We start from the raw sequence: 18,667 nt of genomic DNA, 5'->3' as shown, positions 1-18,667 counted from the left end.
TATGACATCACCAAAACCTTCCCCCAAAAAAATCACTTTCTCCTATGACTAGATTGCAAAAGGCAGTAGTTAAAGCCAGGGAAGAAGGCCAGAATTTAAGTGATTTGCAAACTGAGATATACCCAGTGATTCAAGAGTTTGACTCTTCAGGTCAAGAAAGTAGAAGATATGCTCCTTTTGATATAGAAATCCTCAAAGACCTGAAAAAGGCTTGAACTCTTTATGGGGCTACATCAGCTTATGTTAAGATGTTACTACAGAATTTGGCTTATGAAGTCTTAACCCCTAGGGACTGGAAATCTATATCAAGGACATGCTTAGAACCTGGACAAAATTTGTTGTGGCTTTCTGAATATAGTGAGCCCTATAGGATACAAGTCCAACAAAATAGTCATAGTGGAGTTAATCCTCCAATCACCTGTGACCAACAAACAGGTGTAGGTTCTTATGCAGAAATTTCAGTAGAGATTAATTACTCCTTAGCAGCATATGAGCAAATTGTTGCTGCTGCTATCAAAACATGGACTTTGCTTCCCAATAAGAATGACAAGGGTGAAGCCTTCACAAAAATAACTCAAGGGCCAAATGAACCCTTTGCTGATTTTGTGGGATGTTTCCAGACAGCTGTCATACGAACTAATGGCGAAAATGCAGTAACAGACATTATGATAAGGCAACTTGCTAAAGAAAATGCTAATGAGGTTTGTAGAAGAATTATACTAGGACTGTGCAAGGATTCCCCTTTAGAGGAGCCCATAAGACACTGTGCCACAGTGGGCACAATGATGCAGACTTCCCAAAATCCGAACATGGGGAAACAGGGTCCCTTCTGGCAAAGGACTTCCAGAGAGACTCGTCAGTGCTTTCAATGTGGCAAAGTAGGGCATCTGAAAGTTCAATGTTGTCATAGAGACAAAGTGAAATCAGGGTGGGAGAACAAGACCCAATACCCCATGTCCAAAATGCAACAGAGGCTTCCATTGGGCCTCAGAATGTAGACAGGTTCAGGAAAACGGTATGAGGGGCCCAGCCGTAGGGCCCAAAACAAAAACACTTGGGGCATGATGGCAGACAATGGTGCACCCAGAGAGTGCCTAGAAGTCCAGTACCCAGACATGACCAATCAGCCAGTAAGCCATATGATGGGAAAAAGGGATTACACAATCAGTCAGCCAGAAAGCAATCTGATGGGAGAAAGGGATGACACAATCAACCAGCCAGGAAGCAATCTGATGGGAGAAAGGGATTACAACTGGGGAGAATAGAGTTGTATGAAGCTGGGACAACTGAGATACCCCCTGGAGAGGTGAAATCTGTTCCTCTCCAGCCTATGGATTTCTTGCCTCCAGGCACAGTAGGCTTGACCATTTCACCTCCTGAGAGCACTTACAAAACAGTATCCATCCACACACTGATATGGGAAATAGGGGAATGTGCAGATAACATCTCAGTCACTAATACAGGTAGACAATGTGTGACTTATCAACCAGAAGTAGTAGCATCAGGTTTACTAATACAGACTCCTAATAAGAAATCTGGTGATAGTTGCCCAGATTCTGACTCCAAGCAAAAAAATCCAGGAATATACTAAACAGCAGCTGTGACAGCTGACCGATCTATCTCACTATCTATATAAATGGCATAAAATTAGAAGGACTGATAGACACAGGTACAGATCTTACAATCATTAGAGGTGCCAACTGGCCCAGTCACTGGCCAAAGATTAAGGCAGACACCTACATATCTGGCGTAGGGGGATCAACAGCAGCCGAAGTTAGTGCTACCCCTTTGAGATGGATATTTGAAGGTGAAAGAGGAGTTGTTACTCCCTTTATAGTTGAAAAAATCCCCATCAATCTGTGGGGAAGAGACATTTTACAACAATTAGGATTAAAAATGAGTACCTCGGTTTTTTAGGCAGGGCTGCTGTTGAAGGCCTGCCAACACTTTCACCTGTTCCTATCCAATGGAAAACTGATACACCAGTGTGGATAGAACAGTGGCCCTTAGGTAGCGATAAAATTCAGGCCTTATTAGATATAGTACAGGAGCAACTTGACCAAGGACACTTACAACCTTCTCTAAGTCCTTGGAATTCCCCAGTATTTGTTGTAAAAAAGAAATCTGGGAAATGGAGGATGTTGACTGATTTAAAAAAGGTAAATGAACAGAGGAAACCATGGGAATTCTTCAGCCTGGGCTTCCATCTCCTACTCAATTGCCTAGAGAATGGCCTCTTTGGGTTACAGACATTAAGGATTGTTTCTATTCTATCCCTCTGGATAAGGAGGATATGAAAAGATTTGCCTTTTCAGTGCCCAGCATTAACTTAGCTGAGCCTTATAAAAGATATGAATGGGCAGTTTTGCCACAGGGAATGAAAAACAGCCCTACTATGTGTCAAATGTATGTTGCTGCTGCTCTTATTGCAGTAAGAAAAGAATTTCCAAAAGTTATGTTACTACATTAGATGGATGATATATTGGGATGTGTACCTGAGGAATAAATGTTAGAAGCATGTCTACAAAAGACCATGGAAACACTAAGATACTACAAATTGCACATAGCTCCGGAAAAAATTCAAAGACATGATCCTTTTCAATATTTAGGAATCTGAAGTATATTCTAAGGTGTTCACAGTGCAAAAAATTTCCTTAAGAACAGAGAAGCTAAACACCTTAAATGACTTTCAGAAATTGATAGGAGATATCTTAAGGATGCGTCCAGTGTTAGGCTTGACTACCTATCAATTACAACCATTATATGACATTTTAAGGGGAGACAGTGCTTTAAACTCACCACCCCAGCTTACAAAAGAAGCTCAAGAGGCTTTGAGAGAAGTTGAACTGGCTTTATCCAATTTGGTTGAAAGGGTCACTCAAAAACCCTTGGAAATATCGGGTTTTGCTACACAAGAGACACCCACAGCAGTCCTTCCTCAAGGAGACAGTGTTATAGAGTGGGTGAAACTCCCAGCACAACCAGAACAAAGCCTTACTCCTTACCCAGTGCTTGTGGCTAGACTTTTATTAAAGGCCATTAGGTGAGCAGTACAATTATCTGGGATAAGACCTGACAAGATAAACACCTTTTATACTAATGCACAAATTAATGTATGCTGTGAAACCATCCCAGAGTGACAAATTTTATTGGCCATGGATCCAAATTTTGCACACGGGTCTCCATTAAAGATAACCAGACTATTACATAATTGGCAATGGATTCTTGAAGAGAAGGTTTCTAAAGTTCCTCTTAAAGGACCAACTATCTTTACAGATGCATCCAAACATATTTGTGCTGTATACTCTCGTGACTTAACTATAAAGAGAGTACTCAAAACTCCTTTTCAGCCCACTGAGCAGAATGAATTGTATACAATCATTTTAGCTCTTACTTATTATCCAAGAGATGTAAATATAATATCTGATTTGGCCTATTCAGTAGGTGTGGTACAAAGAATTGCCACAGTCCAATTAAAATTTGTAGCCTCTAATATATATCAGCTCTTCAAGAAACTTCAAGAGCAAGTAAGAAAGCATCCAGGTAAGATTTATATCTTGCATGTCCACTCTCATGGTGGACTTCCAGGTCCAATTTTTGATGGTAATTCAAAGGCAGATAGCCTTCTAACTATGCTGGCCAATATTCTTTTATTTCAAGAAGCCCAAGAATCTCATTTTAAATATCATCAGGCTGCTCGAGCTTTACGTTTGCAATTTGGAATAACAAGAGAGGAAGGAAGGAGCATAGTAAAAGCCAGTACAGCTTGCCTTCCTTTCCACGCTCCTACATTGCCTCCAGGGAAGAACCCTCGTGGTTTGAGACCCAATGAAATTTGGCAAATGGATGTGACCCATTATAAATCTTTTGGTTGTCTGTCTTTATCCATGTTGTAGTAGATACTTTTTCAGGATTCACTTTTGCAATACCAGCAGCAAAAGAGACAGCCCAAGTGGTCACTGAATTCCTTATACAAGCATTTGCTATTATGAGTGTGCCACAAGTCATAAAAACAGATAATGGACCTGCATATACTTCTAAACATTTTGCATACTTTTGTGCACAGTATAAGGTTTTACACACCACTGGCATACCCTTTAATCCTCAAGGACAGGCAATAGTAGAGAGGAGAAACAGAGATATTAAGACGCTCCTCCAAAAACAAAAGAAAGGGGGGAGCCACAGGTAATCCTAGAGAACTTCTAAATCTAGCTCTTTATCCTATTAATTTCTTGATTTTTGACAAAGATGCACTGGCTCTGGCAGACAGGTTTTATAACCCACAGGAAGGTCAGTGTCCAGTGCGAGCAGCTCCACTATCTTTAGATAATCGCCAGGTGATGTGGAGAGACCCAAAAAGTGGTGAATGGAAGGGACCAGATAGGTTAACTGCTTGGGGGAGAGGGTTTGCTTGTATATCCACAGGTGGAGAAGGAATCAGGTGGGTGCCAACGAGCCGTATTTGCGTTGTCCATCAGAGGGAGATGGAGCAGATCCTTGAAACAAAGAAGACCCAAGAAACATCAGATGGTCCCATTGCTGACTGTGCCCACTCCTGAAAGAGCATGGCAGTTATGGTGTTTGACTCATGGACATCAAAAATTGTTGGACTTCAAAACCCTTAGGAATCATTGGATTCTCTGAGACATAATAAGATTGTTATAGGACTTCAAAACCCTCAGGAATCATTGGATTCTCTGAGACATTTTGATAAGATTGTTGTAGGACTTCAAAACCCTCAGGAATCATTGGATTCTCTGAGACATGATAAGATTGTTGTAGGACTTCAAAACCCTCAGGAATCATTGGATTCTCTGAGACATGATAAGATTGTTGTAGGACTTCAAAACCCTCAGGAATCATTGGATTCTCTGAGAATGATAAGATGTTGTAGGACTTAAAACCTCAGGAATCATGGATTTCTGAGAATGATAAGATGTTGAGGACTTCAAAACCCTAGGAATCATTGGATTCTCTGAGACATATAAGATTGTTTAGGACTTCAAAACCCTCAGGAATCATTGGATTCTCTGAGACATGATAAGATTGTTGTAGGACTTCAAAACCCTCAGGAATCATTGGATTCTCTGAGACATGATAAGATTGTTGGACTTCAAAACTCTCAGGAATCATTGGCTTCTCTGAGACATGATAAGATTGTTGTAGGACTTCAAAACCCTCAGGAATCATTGGATTCTCTTGAGATATGATAAGACTGTTGTAGGACTTGAAAACTCTCAGGAATCACTGGATTTTCTGAGAAATGATAAGACTGTTGCAGGACTTCAAAAACTTGCAGGGATCATTGGATTCCCTAACACATAAAAAGACTGTTGCAGGACTTCAAAAACTTGAGGGGATCATTGAATTCCCTGACACATGATGCAATGGACAATAGATTGGTTTTGGACTATCTCTTGGCTGCTGAAGAAGGTATATGTGTGACTGTTGTTTACATATCCTCCTTCTAGGACTTCTGGAAATCTCTTATGATACCATATTGATTTATATTGTTTGTTATATCACTACTTGCATGCATAATTCATGTCTGCTGCACCACACTGAGCCTGTACTGACTGTGGGGAGAGTCATCACTAATAGCCTGTGTGTTATTACTATGTGCTTGTGTAATACCTCCCATACTGAAGGGTTTGCGCATATCTGTTTCTAATAAGAGCCTTCAGCCCAGAAACCCGCTAGCAATCCCCACTTCCCTTTGGTGCTTTTCATCTCTCTTCCTGAGATGTCAGTGAGTGCGTGATCATCTCCTTTTTAGTGCTTTCACCTCCCTTCCTGAGAAGTGGGGGGGGGGGGGGGGGGGGGGGGGGGGGGGGGGGGGGGGGGGGGGGGGGGGGGGGGCGCGTGATCACCTCCTTTTTGGTGTTTTCACCTCTTTTCCTGAGAAGTCAGGGAGGGTGTGATCACCTCTGTGAAAAATCAGCTGGAGTCAGGAATTCAGGTTAAGGGAAAATCTTCAATCTTTATTCTCAGAAGAGGTGAAGAAGGATCGGAGGTGAAGAGGGGATCACCATTACAATGTGTGCAGCTGCAACAGGAACCCAGCCAGCAGTCTCTCCCTGCCTCTCTTCCTGCCCCTCTGCCTCCACCCACCAAAATCGTCATTTCCTATACAACACATCAGGCCTTGCACAAAGAGTGGGCGGGGGGCCATTCTTTCTCCAAGCATATATATTAATAGAGTATGGTCCAATTACTATTTAGCCTCACTGGCTTGGGACCCCAGTGCATCAACTCAAGCTTCAGCCCATTACACACCTCCTTTTGGGGGCTCTTACCATCCTAAGAAGTCAGTGATTCCTGTGTTTTAAAACAAAAGAAAGCGGGAGAGAAGTAGAGGGCTGGAACTATTGAATCAATGCACTGAGGTCAGGACTGCTGAGCACTTGAGGCTAACAGTACTCTATGGGCATATGCTTGGAAAATGGTCCTCTCCACTATCCATACTGGCTCAATGATTGGTGTACAGAGGATTGTAGGAGGGACTAGGAGGTGGAGTAAAGCTAGCCAGGGACACACTCTCAAGGTAGACGAGGGAAGGCAGTGGCAGAGATTCTGCTTCCATCCTGTTCAATCCTGAGTCTAAGACCAAGAATAAAGACGGACTTTTGCTTATCCTGACTCCAGCTGATTTTGGGGCGTCCTGGGTCTTAGCGTGGTCGTCACAGATAAATATTTGTAAATCACTTTGCCAAACTTAACATGCTATTTAAATGCATTATTTATCATCATTATCATTATTATTATTTCTAAGTATCTTTCCTCTAAAGTCAAAGTTCTTAACCATTTTTGTTGTAGACCTCTTGGCAATCTGGTAAAGCTTAAAGACCCCATCTAAGAATTTTTTTAAATGCATAAAATACATAAGCTTATGAGGGAAACAAATTATAGTGAAATATAGTTATCCCAAATCAATTCCCCCTCCCCCAAAAAAGCTCCAGACTCCCAAATTAAGAATCTTTGCTTTAATGAGTGCTATATAAAAGTTTCCTATATATGAATATTTTGTTAAGCCTTTGTGATTTACGTAATCCAAATTTTTTTAAATATCAAGAAATGTCGCGTCATCTTCTTTCCCATCAAAAAGAAAAAAAATCTATCAATAATCCTAGCTCCAGTGAGTGACACTGAAGATGGTTCTTGATTAAATATTTCCATAAATATAGACTTAAGAGCTAAAAAAGAACCTTTCATTTTATAATAGCAGAAACTGAAGCTCAAAGTCATACTACAGTTATTTTTGAATCCAGTTCCTATTACTTCCAATCTAAGACTCTTTTCCCCACACTACTGTGGTACTTCATTTTTCAGAGTGGTTCCCAGCCTGTAAGTTGTGAGTGATATATGGTCAAGCTTATATTCTTCCTGGGTAAAATTCCTAGCTGACTGTCCATCCTAATATCCCTTCCCCAGGAAGTTTTTTTATAGCATCTTGTAAGAAAAGGATTGACTTTAGTAATACAACCCCCTACTCCAATTCTGCTTAGCCCATCATTCCGTCAGCCTATGATCCTTAGCTCAAATAATTCCTCCCCGCCTAAATATTGGCCTTATCTACTTCCCTTAACCCTACCTGCTTCCTTTTTTTCCCCCACTGATTTCTGGTCCTATTGATAGTATTCAAAGATCAAGAGACTGCTGACCCTCAAGAAAGTCTAGAAATAAAGACAGTTGAAATGTTGTTTCATACATATCTTGGATATGTCAGGAAAATTCCTCTCAGAATAATCATTAAGTCCATAAGCTTTAAGATCATGAACCTCAAACAGTAACCAGTAATTTGACTAAGTTTTTATTCTCTCCATTATCTTTAGACATATCTTTCAATATTTTATTTCTTTTTTCTCTCAACAAATGAATACTCTCTCCTTTTTTACGGTGAATTTGTAATTTTAAAGAAGCATTCAGCAAGAAGAGATACAAAGAGAAATTCTTTTAAAATAACTGTAGATAGTATAAAATATTTGGAAGTCTACCTGACAAGGCAGTCAGGAACTATATGAACACAATTACAAAACACTTTCCACATAAATAAAGTCAGCTCTAATCAAGTGGAAAAATATCAAGTGTTCATGAGTAAGCTGAACTAATATAATAAAAATGCCAATACTATCTAAATTAATCTACTTATTCAGTGCCACATCAACCAAACTCCCAAGAAATTATTTTACTGAGGTAGAAAAAAAATTAACAGCTTATCTGGAAGAACAAAAAGTCAAGGATTTCAAGGGAATTTAATGAAAAAAAGATGCAAATGAAGATGGCCTAGCTGTACCTAGATCTAAAACTGTATTATAAAGCAGCAGTCAATGGGCCAGCTAGTGTGGATAGAGCACCAGCCCTGAAATCAGGAAGACCTGAGTTCAAACCTAACCTCAGATACTTAACATTTCCTAGCTGTGTGACCCTGGGCAAGTCACTTAACCCCAATTTCTGAGGCAAAAAAAAAGAAAGAAGAAGAAACAGTGACAAGGTCAGGACTAAGGCCCATACTTCCTTACTCCTAGTTCCATTTCCATTCTACTCCCTTTAACGGAAATTACCCTTCTCCTTCAGCACTAACCCTCCCTAACTCTTTAAGGGATAAGAGAGAGAAGAAATGGGGATGGAGTGGAGATGAAAGTGATAATCTCCCAATTCAATGAGGTGATTAAAGGACTCAGAATCAGAAAGACCTGAATTCAAATCCCAGTTCATTACTAGCTAAATCTGGGCAAGTTGCTTTATCTTTCAACCTCAGGTTCCTCATTTGTAAAATGGGGATAATAATAGCATCTAACTCCCAGAGTAATTGTGTTAACAAAATAAAATATCTGTAAAATGTTTTGTAAATCTTATAATTCTGTTAAAAAAAAATCTAGCTAATATTATTTATTAACATTTACTATGTAACAAATTTAAAGATTAACACACTCATAATCTTCGCAGGAAAAGAGTGAATTTTAAAAGTACCCTATTCCTAGAGGTAATGCTCTATCTAGCTTCATCTATGAGAAAAACTATGACAACACTGCTTTAAAATCTATAAATTATAAATTTATTGCTTACAGTTCCTAAAATTGCCTGAAAGGTGTGAAATATCCTAAATGAATTGAAATATGAAAAAAAAATCGACTTTTATAAGTAGAACTGAGTCCCTTGATATAAATAATTCAGAATCACTGATTTAGTTTATGAACTCTTAAGGTGTTTCCATATTTACTGATGATGAAAAATGCTATAAACATACAGAGAAAGAACTAATGGAATCTGAATACAAATCGAAACATACTTTTTTAAAATTTCCTTTATTTTTCTTTGAGGTTGTTGTTTTTTTTTTTTTTTTGGTCTGTTTTCTTTTACAACATGACTAATATAGAAATGCTTTTCATGAATGTACATGTAAAACATATCAAATTGCTTGCCTTCTCAATGCAGGGAGAAACAGGAAAAAGAGAGAATTTGAAACAAATTTTTTTAAATGAATGTTAAAAAAAAAATTAGTTGTAATTGGAAAAAATACTTGAAGATACATTTCCATGTTTAAGCCAAAGAATAAACCCTTTAAAAATTCTATGACATCAAGATCTATCCAAATAATCTACTTTGGAATATAACCTTCTGGGCTAAGTTTAAAAAAAAAAAAAAAAAAAAAAAAGGGGGTGAAGAAGGCTGTGAGCAGGGAAGAAATTATCTTTAGTTGGTGCTTTCCTAAAGCCATCATTTACTTACTTAATGACTTTTATAAGAGCACTCTTTTTTCAAATCATTTGGGATTAGTACAGATGGGGAAAATAAGCCTGATTTATGCTAACCTAGTATCCCAGTGAAAAGAGCCTAAAATAACAGACGGCAAAAATAACTGGAGATAAATACATAGATCAATACCAACATCTTCCTAACACAGCATCCATAGTCTAATGAGGCATAAAATTCACTGTCAAAACAGTCCCCAAAACCAGGCCAGAATCACGGAATGTAAGAGTTAGAAAGTCTCTCAGCCACCACCCATACACAAAAGGAATCCCTACTATAATATACTCAACAAACTATACTCATGCATGACGTCTCCTCTGCATGAAGACCTCCAAGAAAGCAAAATCAATCACTTTCCAAATAGGTTTTTAGAAAGTTAGGAAATCTCTCCAGACATCAAGCCTAAATTTACCTCTTTGTTATAGCTAAGTGTTGCAGCAGAAAAAGTGCCAGGCTTGGAGTCAATAAGATATCTTCCCGAGTTCAAATCCAGCCTCAGACACTTATTAGCTGTGGGACCTTGAGCAAACCACTTAACCTGTTTATTTGGTTCCTCATCTGTAAAATGAACTGGAGAAGGAAATGGCAAATCACTCCAGTATCTCTGCCAAGAAAATCTCAAATGGGTCATGAGGAGTCATTGGACATGACTGTAAAACAACTAAAGAGAAACCTTAACCTAATGTTTTCAGGTTCTTCCCCCTAAGCCAAACAAGTTTTAACCCTTCTCTCAGTGACAGCCTTTCCACTACTAGAATATAGACATAAAGCGCTGTTCCGCCCATCACTCACACACACACACACACACACACACCCCTACACCTCCCTTTTCTTTCCTTCAGGGTAAAGATACCTAGGACTCAAATCTTTTACCATGATGGAGCTTCCATTCTTCCCAATACTCACCAGCCTAATTAAGATCTATCTTGAACCACAAGGTCTACTATTAGATATAACATTCTAGATAAACTCTAACAAGGCAGACTACAATAGGATTAATACTTTCAAGTTCTGGAAGCTAAAACTCTTTTAATGCAAAGATCCAATTAGCTTTTTTTGGCTATCACTTCATATGGTCAAATTGAACTGAAGGGGGAAACCACTAAGAATCCCTTTTCAGGACAATTATTGCCTAACTATACCTCTCTTCACACCTCCCCTGTTTTAAACCAGTGTGCAAGACTTTAAGATTATATAAGATGAATTTTATACCTTAGTAGATTTAGTCTAAAACTCTAGTCCCTTTTGGACCCCAACTTTGTCATGCAGTAGATTAGCTATCCCTTCCAAATTTGTATCATCTGCAAATCTAGGTGTATTTCATCGATACTTTTATCCAAGGCATTGATAAAAATAAATATTAAAAAATTTAAATAGTACAGTTCTAATCCTGAGGCACTGCCCTAGAGACCCTCTGCCAAAAATTAACAGAGAAATACTAACAAAGTAATGACTCTTCAAGTTTGGAAGTCCAACCAGTTCTGAATCCTTTCAATTATTTTAACATCTTAATTCATTTCTCTCCATTTTCTTCACGAGAATATTAAAAGATACTTTATCAAAAGCCTTGCTAAAATCATTCAGAGCATTTCTTTCATTTGCTAGTTTATTTTATCTGGTCAAAAAAAAAAAAAAAAAGAAACAAGGTGGCACTACCGGTTCTTATGAAACATCATGGCTCTTTGTAATTGTCACTTTCCTTTCCAGATATTAGACAATTATCTCTTTAATAATCTGTTCTACATTTTTCCCAGGAACCAAAGTCAAACTCTTTGGCTTGTAGTTGGAGATTGGGAGAAGATACATACTATTTTAAACTCTAGTGAATATATAATTTCATCTATGTGAGTACTCTGTCCAACAAGGCAGACCTCAACTCATCTATACTTATCTATATAAAGACCCAGCCAGGTCACTGGGAATTGTGAAAGCTTTGTCACTGCATGGATACCAATGAGGTATGTAAGCTGTCCATCTGATTATCACTTGCTCTCAATACTTAAACTGTCCCATTTCTTGTCCATATCTCCCCCCCCCAAACAGAAATTTGACTATGATATAATTAAGTTTCCTTCCACTTTCACATATGTCCTTTACAACAAACATAGAGGTTGGATTAAAGTTTGCCTCATTTGGTTTATGCCTTAGATGTGGCCAGAGCTCAATAAATACTAATAACAAATAGGGTCAGAAAAAGAAATCACTTAACAGTGTGACCAAAAATATCTCTCCTGGCACCAACAATCAGAATGCCCAAATATTTTTCCATTAGTTCTTCTTTAAGGACCTTTGGAAGACTTGTGGATTTATAGCTAATATTACCTGAAAAGAGTAACAGAATTACTCATAGTTGCAAGGCAAAATAGAGTCCAGAGGAAATAGAGATAAAACAGATAGCTTTCCCCTCTCTTATTTTTAATTCCTCCTTATGTACCCTACTACCTTACCTATATGCCCAGATCAGCCTTCTAATCCTTAAAACCCCTTTCTTGACTTCCATACTTTCAAGCTATTGACTATATTTTTCCTCCCTTTCACAAACTTTTAAAAAAAGGTCTCCATTTCTTTTCCTTTCCATTCACTAGCAAAATTCTTATAATCCAGTTTCTGAAACTCACTTAATTGAAATAGCTGTTTCCAAGATTATCACTGAACATTTATTAAAAGCTTACTATGTTTGTCAGGCATTGTTGTTAAGGAGTAGGGAAACAGAAAAAGGCAAAAACACCTTGTCTTCAAGAAGCCCACATTCTACAGGGAGAAACAACTAAATATGTATATAGATGTTACACACACACACACACACACACACACACACTCTCTCTCTCTCTCTCTCTCTCTCTCTCAATGGTGAATTGAGAGAAATCTTATAGGGAAGTCTGTTTTTCAGTTCTCATCATATTTGACATATTTGCACTTTGTAGCCCTGCTGACCACCCCAATTCTTATCTTTTTGACCCATTCCTACTTTCCTTTGTTAAATCACCCCAGTGCTTTCAACCTTTAAGAGTGGCTGTTTCACCGAGGCCTCTTTTTCTACATTCTCTCTCCACAGATTCTATGTATCTCTATGCAAATAATGCCAAAGTCCTGAACTCATTACTGTCTTCTGGCCAGTTCCACCAAGATTTTACCACATCCACCTCAAGTTCAATATGTAAAAAAAACCAAACAAACAAACAAACCAACCAACCCCAAATAAACAAACAAACAAAAAAATCACATGTCACGCCATCCTTCCAATCACTCAAGTTATCAATTCCTCCCTCTCTCAATTAGTGGCCAAGTATGTAGATTTGGGGGCAGCTTGGCACAGTATATATTGTAATGGGCCTAGAATCATTAAATTCAAATCCAGTCTCAGACCCCAGCTGTGTAGAAGTGAGGCACTTAACCTCAACTGGCCTAAACCTTGGAGAAGGAAATGGCAAACCACTCCAGTTCTGTCAAGGAAACCCCAAGGACAGCAGTGGAGGGCTAGCGTCCCAGGGGTATCAAAAAGTCAAATAAGAGTCAGTCAAGACAAAGTGCAGTTGATCTTCCTCCTCCTGGGGAAGGGTAGAAAGATCTCTATCTTCTCTTCTATGGACTACATACAGCAGGAGACTCCCAACTGAATTTTCTGTGCCATCTTTCTGTCCCTTCTAATTCAGCCTCACACAGATAATAAAATGATAATTCTAAAATACAGATCTAATAACATAATCCCTCCCTTGTAACCACAACTCCTTTAAAAATAAAAACGAAATTTGCCCCTAGATTAATATAGAAAATATAAAATCTTCAACCCACATTTATGGCATTAAATAAACATTAAAGTCAGGTTCCAGTACAGCTAAGGTGGCCAGTGTGGATAGAACACTGGGCTTGAAATCAGGAAGATTCATTTTCATGAATTCAAATCTGAACTCATGCCTCAAACCTGAGGCAAACCTGGTTTGCCTCAGTTTTCTCTCCTGTTAAAATGAGCTGGAGAAGGAAATGGCAAACCACTCCAATATCTTTGCCAAGAAAAACACCAACTGAGGTCACAGAGTTGGACAGGACACAACTGAAACAATTCAACAAGTCAGGTTCCAATCCATCCTTTGCAATCATTTCATATTACTCTTCCTTTCGGGTACTCTTGATTCCAAATAAACTGGCCTATTGGCTGTTCTCCATATACAACAATCCATCTTTCACCTCCATGTCGTTAACCCAGTTCTATAACACTCTCTCCTTACCTTCACCTGAAAGAATACTTATCTTACTACCCTGTCATGCAAGGTTTTTCCTTATCTTTCCATTAGTTGTTAGCGCTCACTCCCTTTTGAACTTATTGCTAAATATTTTTCAATTATATACAAAAACAATTTTAACACTCATTTTAAAAAATTAAGTTTTAAATTCTCCCTTCTTCCCCACTGAAAAAGTAATCAATTCGATACAGATTATACATATGCAGTCATGCAAAACATATTTCCATATTAATCATGTTATTAAAGACAACAAAAGACCCCAAAAGAAAAAAAATAGCAAAGTATACTTCAATTTGTGTTCAGACTCTATTATTTCTTTTTTCTCAGGCTAGATAGCATTTTTCATCATAAACTCTTCAGAATTATCTTCAATCACTGTTTTTCTGGAATAGCCAAGTCATTCATGGTTGATCTCCCCCCACAATATTGCTGTTACTGTGTACGTTGTTCTCCTGGCTCTATTCACTTCATCTTGCATCAGTTCACATAAGTCTTTCCAAGTTTTTCTGACAACAGCAGAAGCTCATCTTTTCTCATAGTATTCCATCTTGAAATTATTTTGCACATACTTCGTATTTACTTACATGTTATAGGTCCAATGGCAAGCATTATCCCAGTAAAAAGTAAGTTTCTTGAGCTTGTAGAGTCTTTTCAGTCTGTATATCCCAGTACCCCAACTCAGTGACTTTGCACACAACAGGCACTAAATATTTATTGAATATTCAAGATACTGTGCAAAGATGAATAGGACAAAAACTGGAAACCTAGTGGGTACTTGTCAAAATACTAGCTAATCAAACCATGTTATAAGAATATAATGGAATATGAGTTCAAATGAAGCTTTAGACATTTACTAGCTGTGTGTTCCCGGGAAAATCTTTTAAAGTCTGTTTGCCTCAATTTCCTCAACCTTGAAATGGGGATGACAGCATCTATCTTACAGGGTGGTCATGAGGATCAAATGAAATACTTATCAAGCACTTACTATAGTGCTTGGCAAACAATAGGTGCTTATTCCCTTTGCCCTACAGAAGAGGAAAAATATTAGGAATTCAGAGAAATATAGGACGACTTGTAGGAAGAGAAATAAAGCAAAGTAAGCAGAACCAGGAAAATAATATGTACATAATAATGTAAAAGAAAACAACAACAATTGACCTGAGATGAATTGTAATGGCTATTTTAAGCCTAAAGGAAAAAAAAAAAAAAAAAAGAAATATCACACTTTACTTCCCATAGGAGAAAGGTGAATGAATAGTTTTATGCCATATTAAACAACACTATCCTCATCCTTGGAGATTATCCCAAATTCCTAACCACAACAAGAAGACATTGTAATTTTCTATTCTTCTTAAGGAAGACAAACAAATTTCCCTCCCTATTTCACCTTAAAAAAGAAAAAACCTTATTTGAAAATTTGAAAAAAAGCCAAAGAAAAGGAATTAGACATCCAGTTTCTTACATTTTAGGCATTCCGCCTATCTGTTGATATATGAAGATGTATGATCACAAATCCTCCCAACACATCCCAAAATATGACTGAACTCTTGAAAATTCTAAATCTAAAAACCTTATAAATATTTTATATCAAACAGTGGTTTGTTTCATTTGTGACAAGCAAACAATACTGGACTAGTCTTAAGTTTTTTTCTTTATTTTTATTGGAATATGTCTAAAAACCTAAACTTACTGAAATGGGAGATTGAAACTAAAATACCAGGAGTCACAATTATGGAAGTTCCACACATTTAAGGCTTAGAATAGAAAATTACTGCGCCTATAGTAGAAATTATAGCACAGGTAATAATCTTTTTAAATGATTTAGTATGAAAGATCAGTATTAAACAAAAAAGTCTGTTAAATAACTTTATTAGCTGATCCTCAAAACTATAAATAATTAAAGTAATACCTGCAGGGGAAAGGACCTTAACTTTGAATATGTGCCTTAGAGTATATAAAGCCACCGACACTAACTCAGTGTCTCTTTAATCAACAACCCACAATTTCTAGAATGTGGGAGGAGGAAGGGGGAAAGGAAAGGAGGAAGGGGAGAAGAGAGGAAGGGGGAGGGAGGAGGGTGTAATGGAAAAAAAAATGTTTTTGAAGCCAGTTTTTTACAGGAACCAAATCCTGGCCTCATGCTCTAACCAAGCTAGCACCTCACCTCAACTACATTCAAAATACTTGCCAACAAAAAAGTGAATACTACTTAACTATGGGAGAAAAATGAAAGTGATCTAAGTTTTGTCATAAAGTTCTACTAAACCAGGTAGTCAATCTAGTATCCATTTAAAAAAACAAAGCAAACCTGTATACTTCACCAACTACTTAAATATCACACCACCAAACTGTGAAACCAGCACCTTTATTTAAAGTGAAAGTAGTCGGTTTTACTAGGGTTTTAGTTTCTGAAGAAAACTTAAACTAAATTTGTATGACAGCGGGCCCTAGTTATTAGCCAAATGGTTTTGCCCCAGCTAATATGTCACAATTCTTCTAGCTTCCCATCACAGGGGAGGGCTCTAGAAACTTGAAAGGTCTAGGACTCAGAAACTGAACACATTTAAAATTTTGTAGATGTCTCCAAAGTCCGTTTGATATGGGGACTCTCTCCTCACTGCTGGAGAGGCTTTGGGACTGGGGTCTATGCCCCCATAGGGGCGGAAAGGATGAGCCCAATGCAGAAAACCCGCTAGGGAAGAAGATCCTTGTAAAGTTTCCCAATTCTGCTGGCCACCTTCTCGCCTCCCTCCCAATCTTGCTGCTATCCTTTAGCCTTCCAGCACCCACTAAGTTTCTATTTTAGCAAATCAGCGCTGCGTCGGGAAGCAGAGCAGGAGCCTTAATCAATCATCAGTCAATCAGCTTGTATTAAGCGCCAGCCAAGTGCCACCTCTCCCACCTCGTCTCTCCATCACTCTGGGAAGCGCAATTCTGGTTCCCCAAGTTTCTCCCCTGTCCCTGTTATCTGGGCTGCCCGAGGAGTAACTTTGCCATCGGCCCACAGCGGGGCTTTTCCGGAGCTGGAGAGTAGAGACGGCAGCCGCACCCCTCCTTCGGGGCGGGCCCGGGGCTGACCTTCAGCGGGCAGCCAGGGGCCGGGCCTGGCAAAGCGAAGCTGCCCTCCTCCCCAGCTCTCCGGCCTCCAGCCCGCCCCTGCAGCCCCTGCCCCATCCCCGCCCCCCAAAGCCCCTGTGGGCAGCGCGCCGGGCGGCAGGGGCGGCAGCCCACCCCCGTGGGGCCGCCCGCGCCGAGTGCACGGGGCCAGTGGCTGGGCAGCGGCTCGACTCGCACCACTCACCACTGGTGAACGGCTCCATTTTTTCCCCACGGCGGCTCAGCGCTGGAGCAGTGCACAAGCTTCCGACTTGTGGACCCAAACCGAGCCTGCCGACTGAGCATGCCCAGGCGAGGCGACTTTAAAGAGGCAACAAGCAGAGCAAGGTCGTTCCGCCGCTTCGCCGTAGTCCACTTCGGGATTTAGCTAGGGCCGCGGGCTTGGCGCTAGGAGAGCGCGGAGGGAGGGCGGGGGAGGAGACGGAGGAATGAGTGCGCTCTTCGGGTCCCCAACTTCCAACAGCTTCGGGGAGGGAGGGAGGGGGAGAGGGAGCCCAGGAGCGGCGCCGGGTCCCTCCTCTTGTGCATGACTAGAAATTTGTTTTGGAAGAGAAGAGATATTTAGCCGATTGACTAGGATGACAAGCTTGAAATGATCAGTAGCACTTTGGGCGTCAAGCCCCAACCGTCAAGAATTGGAGGGACAACTTCTAGGGGTTCGTGGAAAGGCTGCAAAAGCGTGATCCCCGTGAACCCCCGAGCCAGGGGAGCAAGGCATCCAGAATCCCCGAGCAACGTTCAGTCCCCAAGCGGCTTTAGGGCAATAGAGAACCGGGGAGGGAGAATGGAAAAGACGGTTTCATCGCGATCTTCAAGAGACCCGAGAAGACTCCTGGAGAAAAGTCCCGCGCCCTCCTCCCTCCTCCGAACTGGAGCTTCTTCCGCACCTGAAACTGAGCCTTATCTTTGAAAGAAGCGAATGGGGTCTAGACGGTCCCCTAAGCCTACCTCCCGGCACTAATATTTTCTATTTTGCGTCAGTGCGTGTCCCATCCCCACACATTCCATGACTGGCAGCCCAAAGTCCATCCATCTGATAAAGAGATCTATGGATATGGACACACGTGTGTGTGACCACAAACAAGAGACCTAAATTAGCATCTACATTTCTGGGTGATGGTTAGGTAGATAAAATAAGACAAGAGAATTTGTAAAACTCAGCAAACCTCGAAGCGCCAATCAAATAAATTATAGATAGATCTCTACCTATATCTGACATAGATCTAGATCTACATTGATCTACAGGCAAATCTATGGTTCTATTTAAAGCTATAGTTAGCTATCATTAGACATATCTATATCTGACACCGGAGCTATGTGTTTATAGATAATTTATTTAACTAACGCTTTACAAATGATCACTTTATCCACAAAACAACTACCCTATGAGGTAGGAACTATGATTAGGTCCCCTTTAAAAGATGAGGAAACTGAGGCTGTGATTTGACCAAGCTAATATGATGTCTGAAATCAGGTCTTCCGGACTTAGGCGCAGTATCGGACAAGGGCGACCCGCAAACCTAGAACTCTCGGGGTCCCTGTGCCCCCTAAAGTCC

General features: G+C 39.7%; 1 protein-coding gene across 1 annotated transcript in view; it reads right to left on the bottom strand.

Moving 5' to 3' along the window:
- LNPEP (leucyl and cystinyl aminopeptidase) overlaps positions 1–17,453 on the bottom strand; it is a 118,909-nt gene extending 101,456 nt beyond the window's left edge. Inside the window, exon 1 of the mRNA XM_012541125.3 lies at positions 17,296–17,453. Coding sequence (XP_012396579.1) covers positions 17,296–17,314 — 19 coding nt within the window. The 5' untranslated portion in view covers positions 17,315–17,453. The remainder of the gene's footprint in view (positions 1–17,295) is intronic.
- Between the last annotated feature and the right edge of the window lie 1,214 nt (positions 17,454–18,667).

The sequence above is a fragment of the Sarcophilus harrisii genome, chromosome 1 (assembly GCF_902635505.1).
Source record: "Sarcophilus harrisii chromosome 1, mSarHar1.11, whole genome shotgun sequence".
Lineage (NCBI taxonomy): Eukaryota > Metazoa > Chordata > Mammalia > Dasyuromorphia > Dasyuridae > Sarcophilus > Sarcophilus harrisii.
This window is presented reverse-complemented; position numbering and strand designations above follow the sequence as displayed.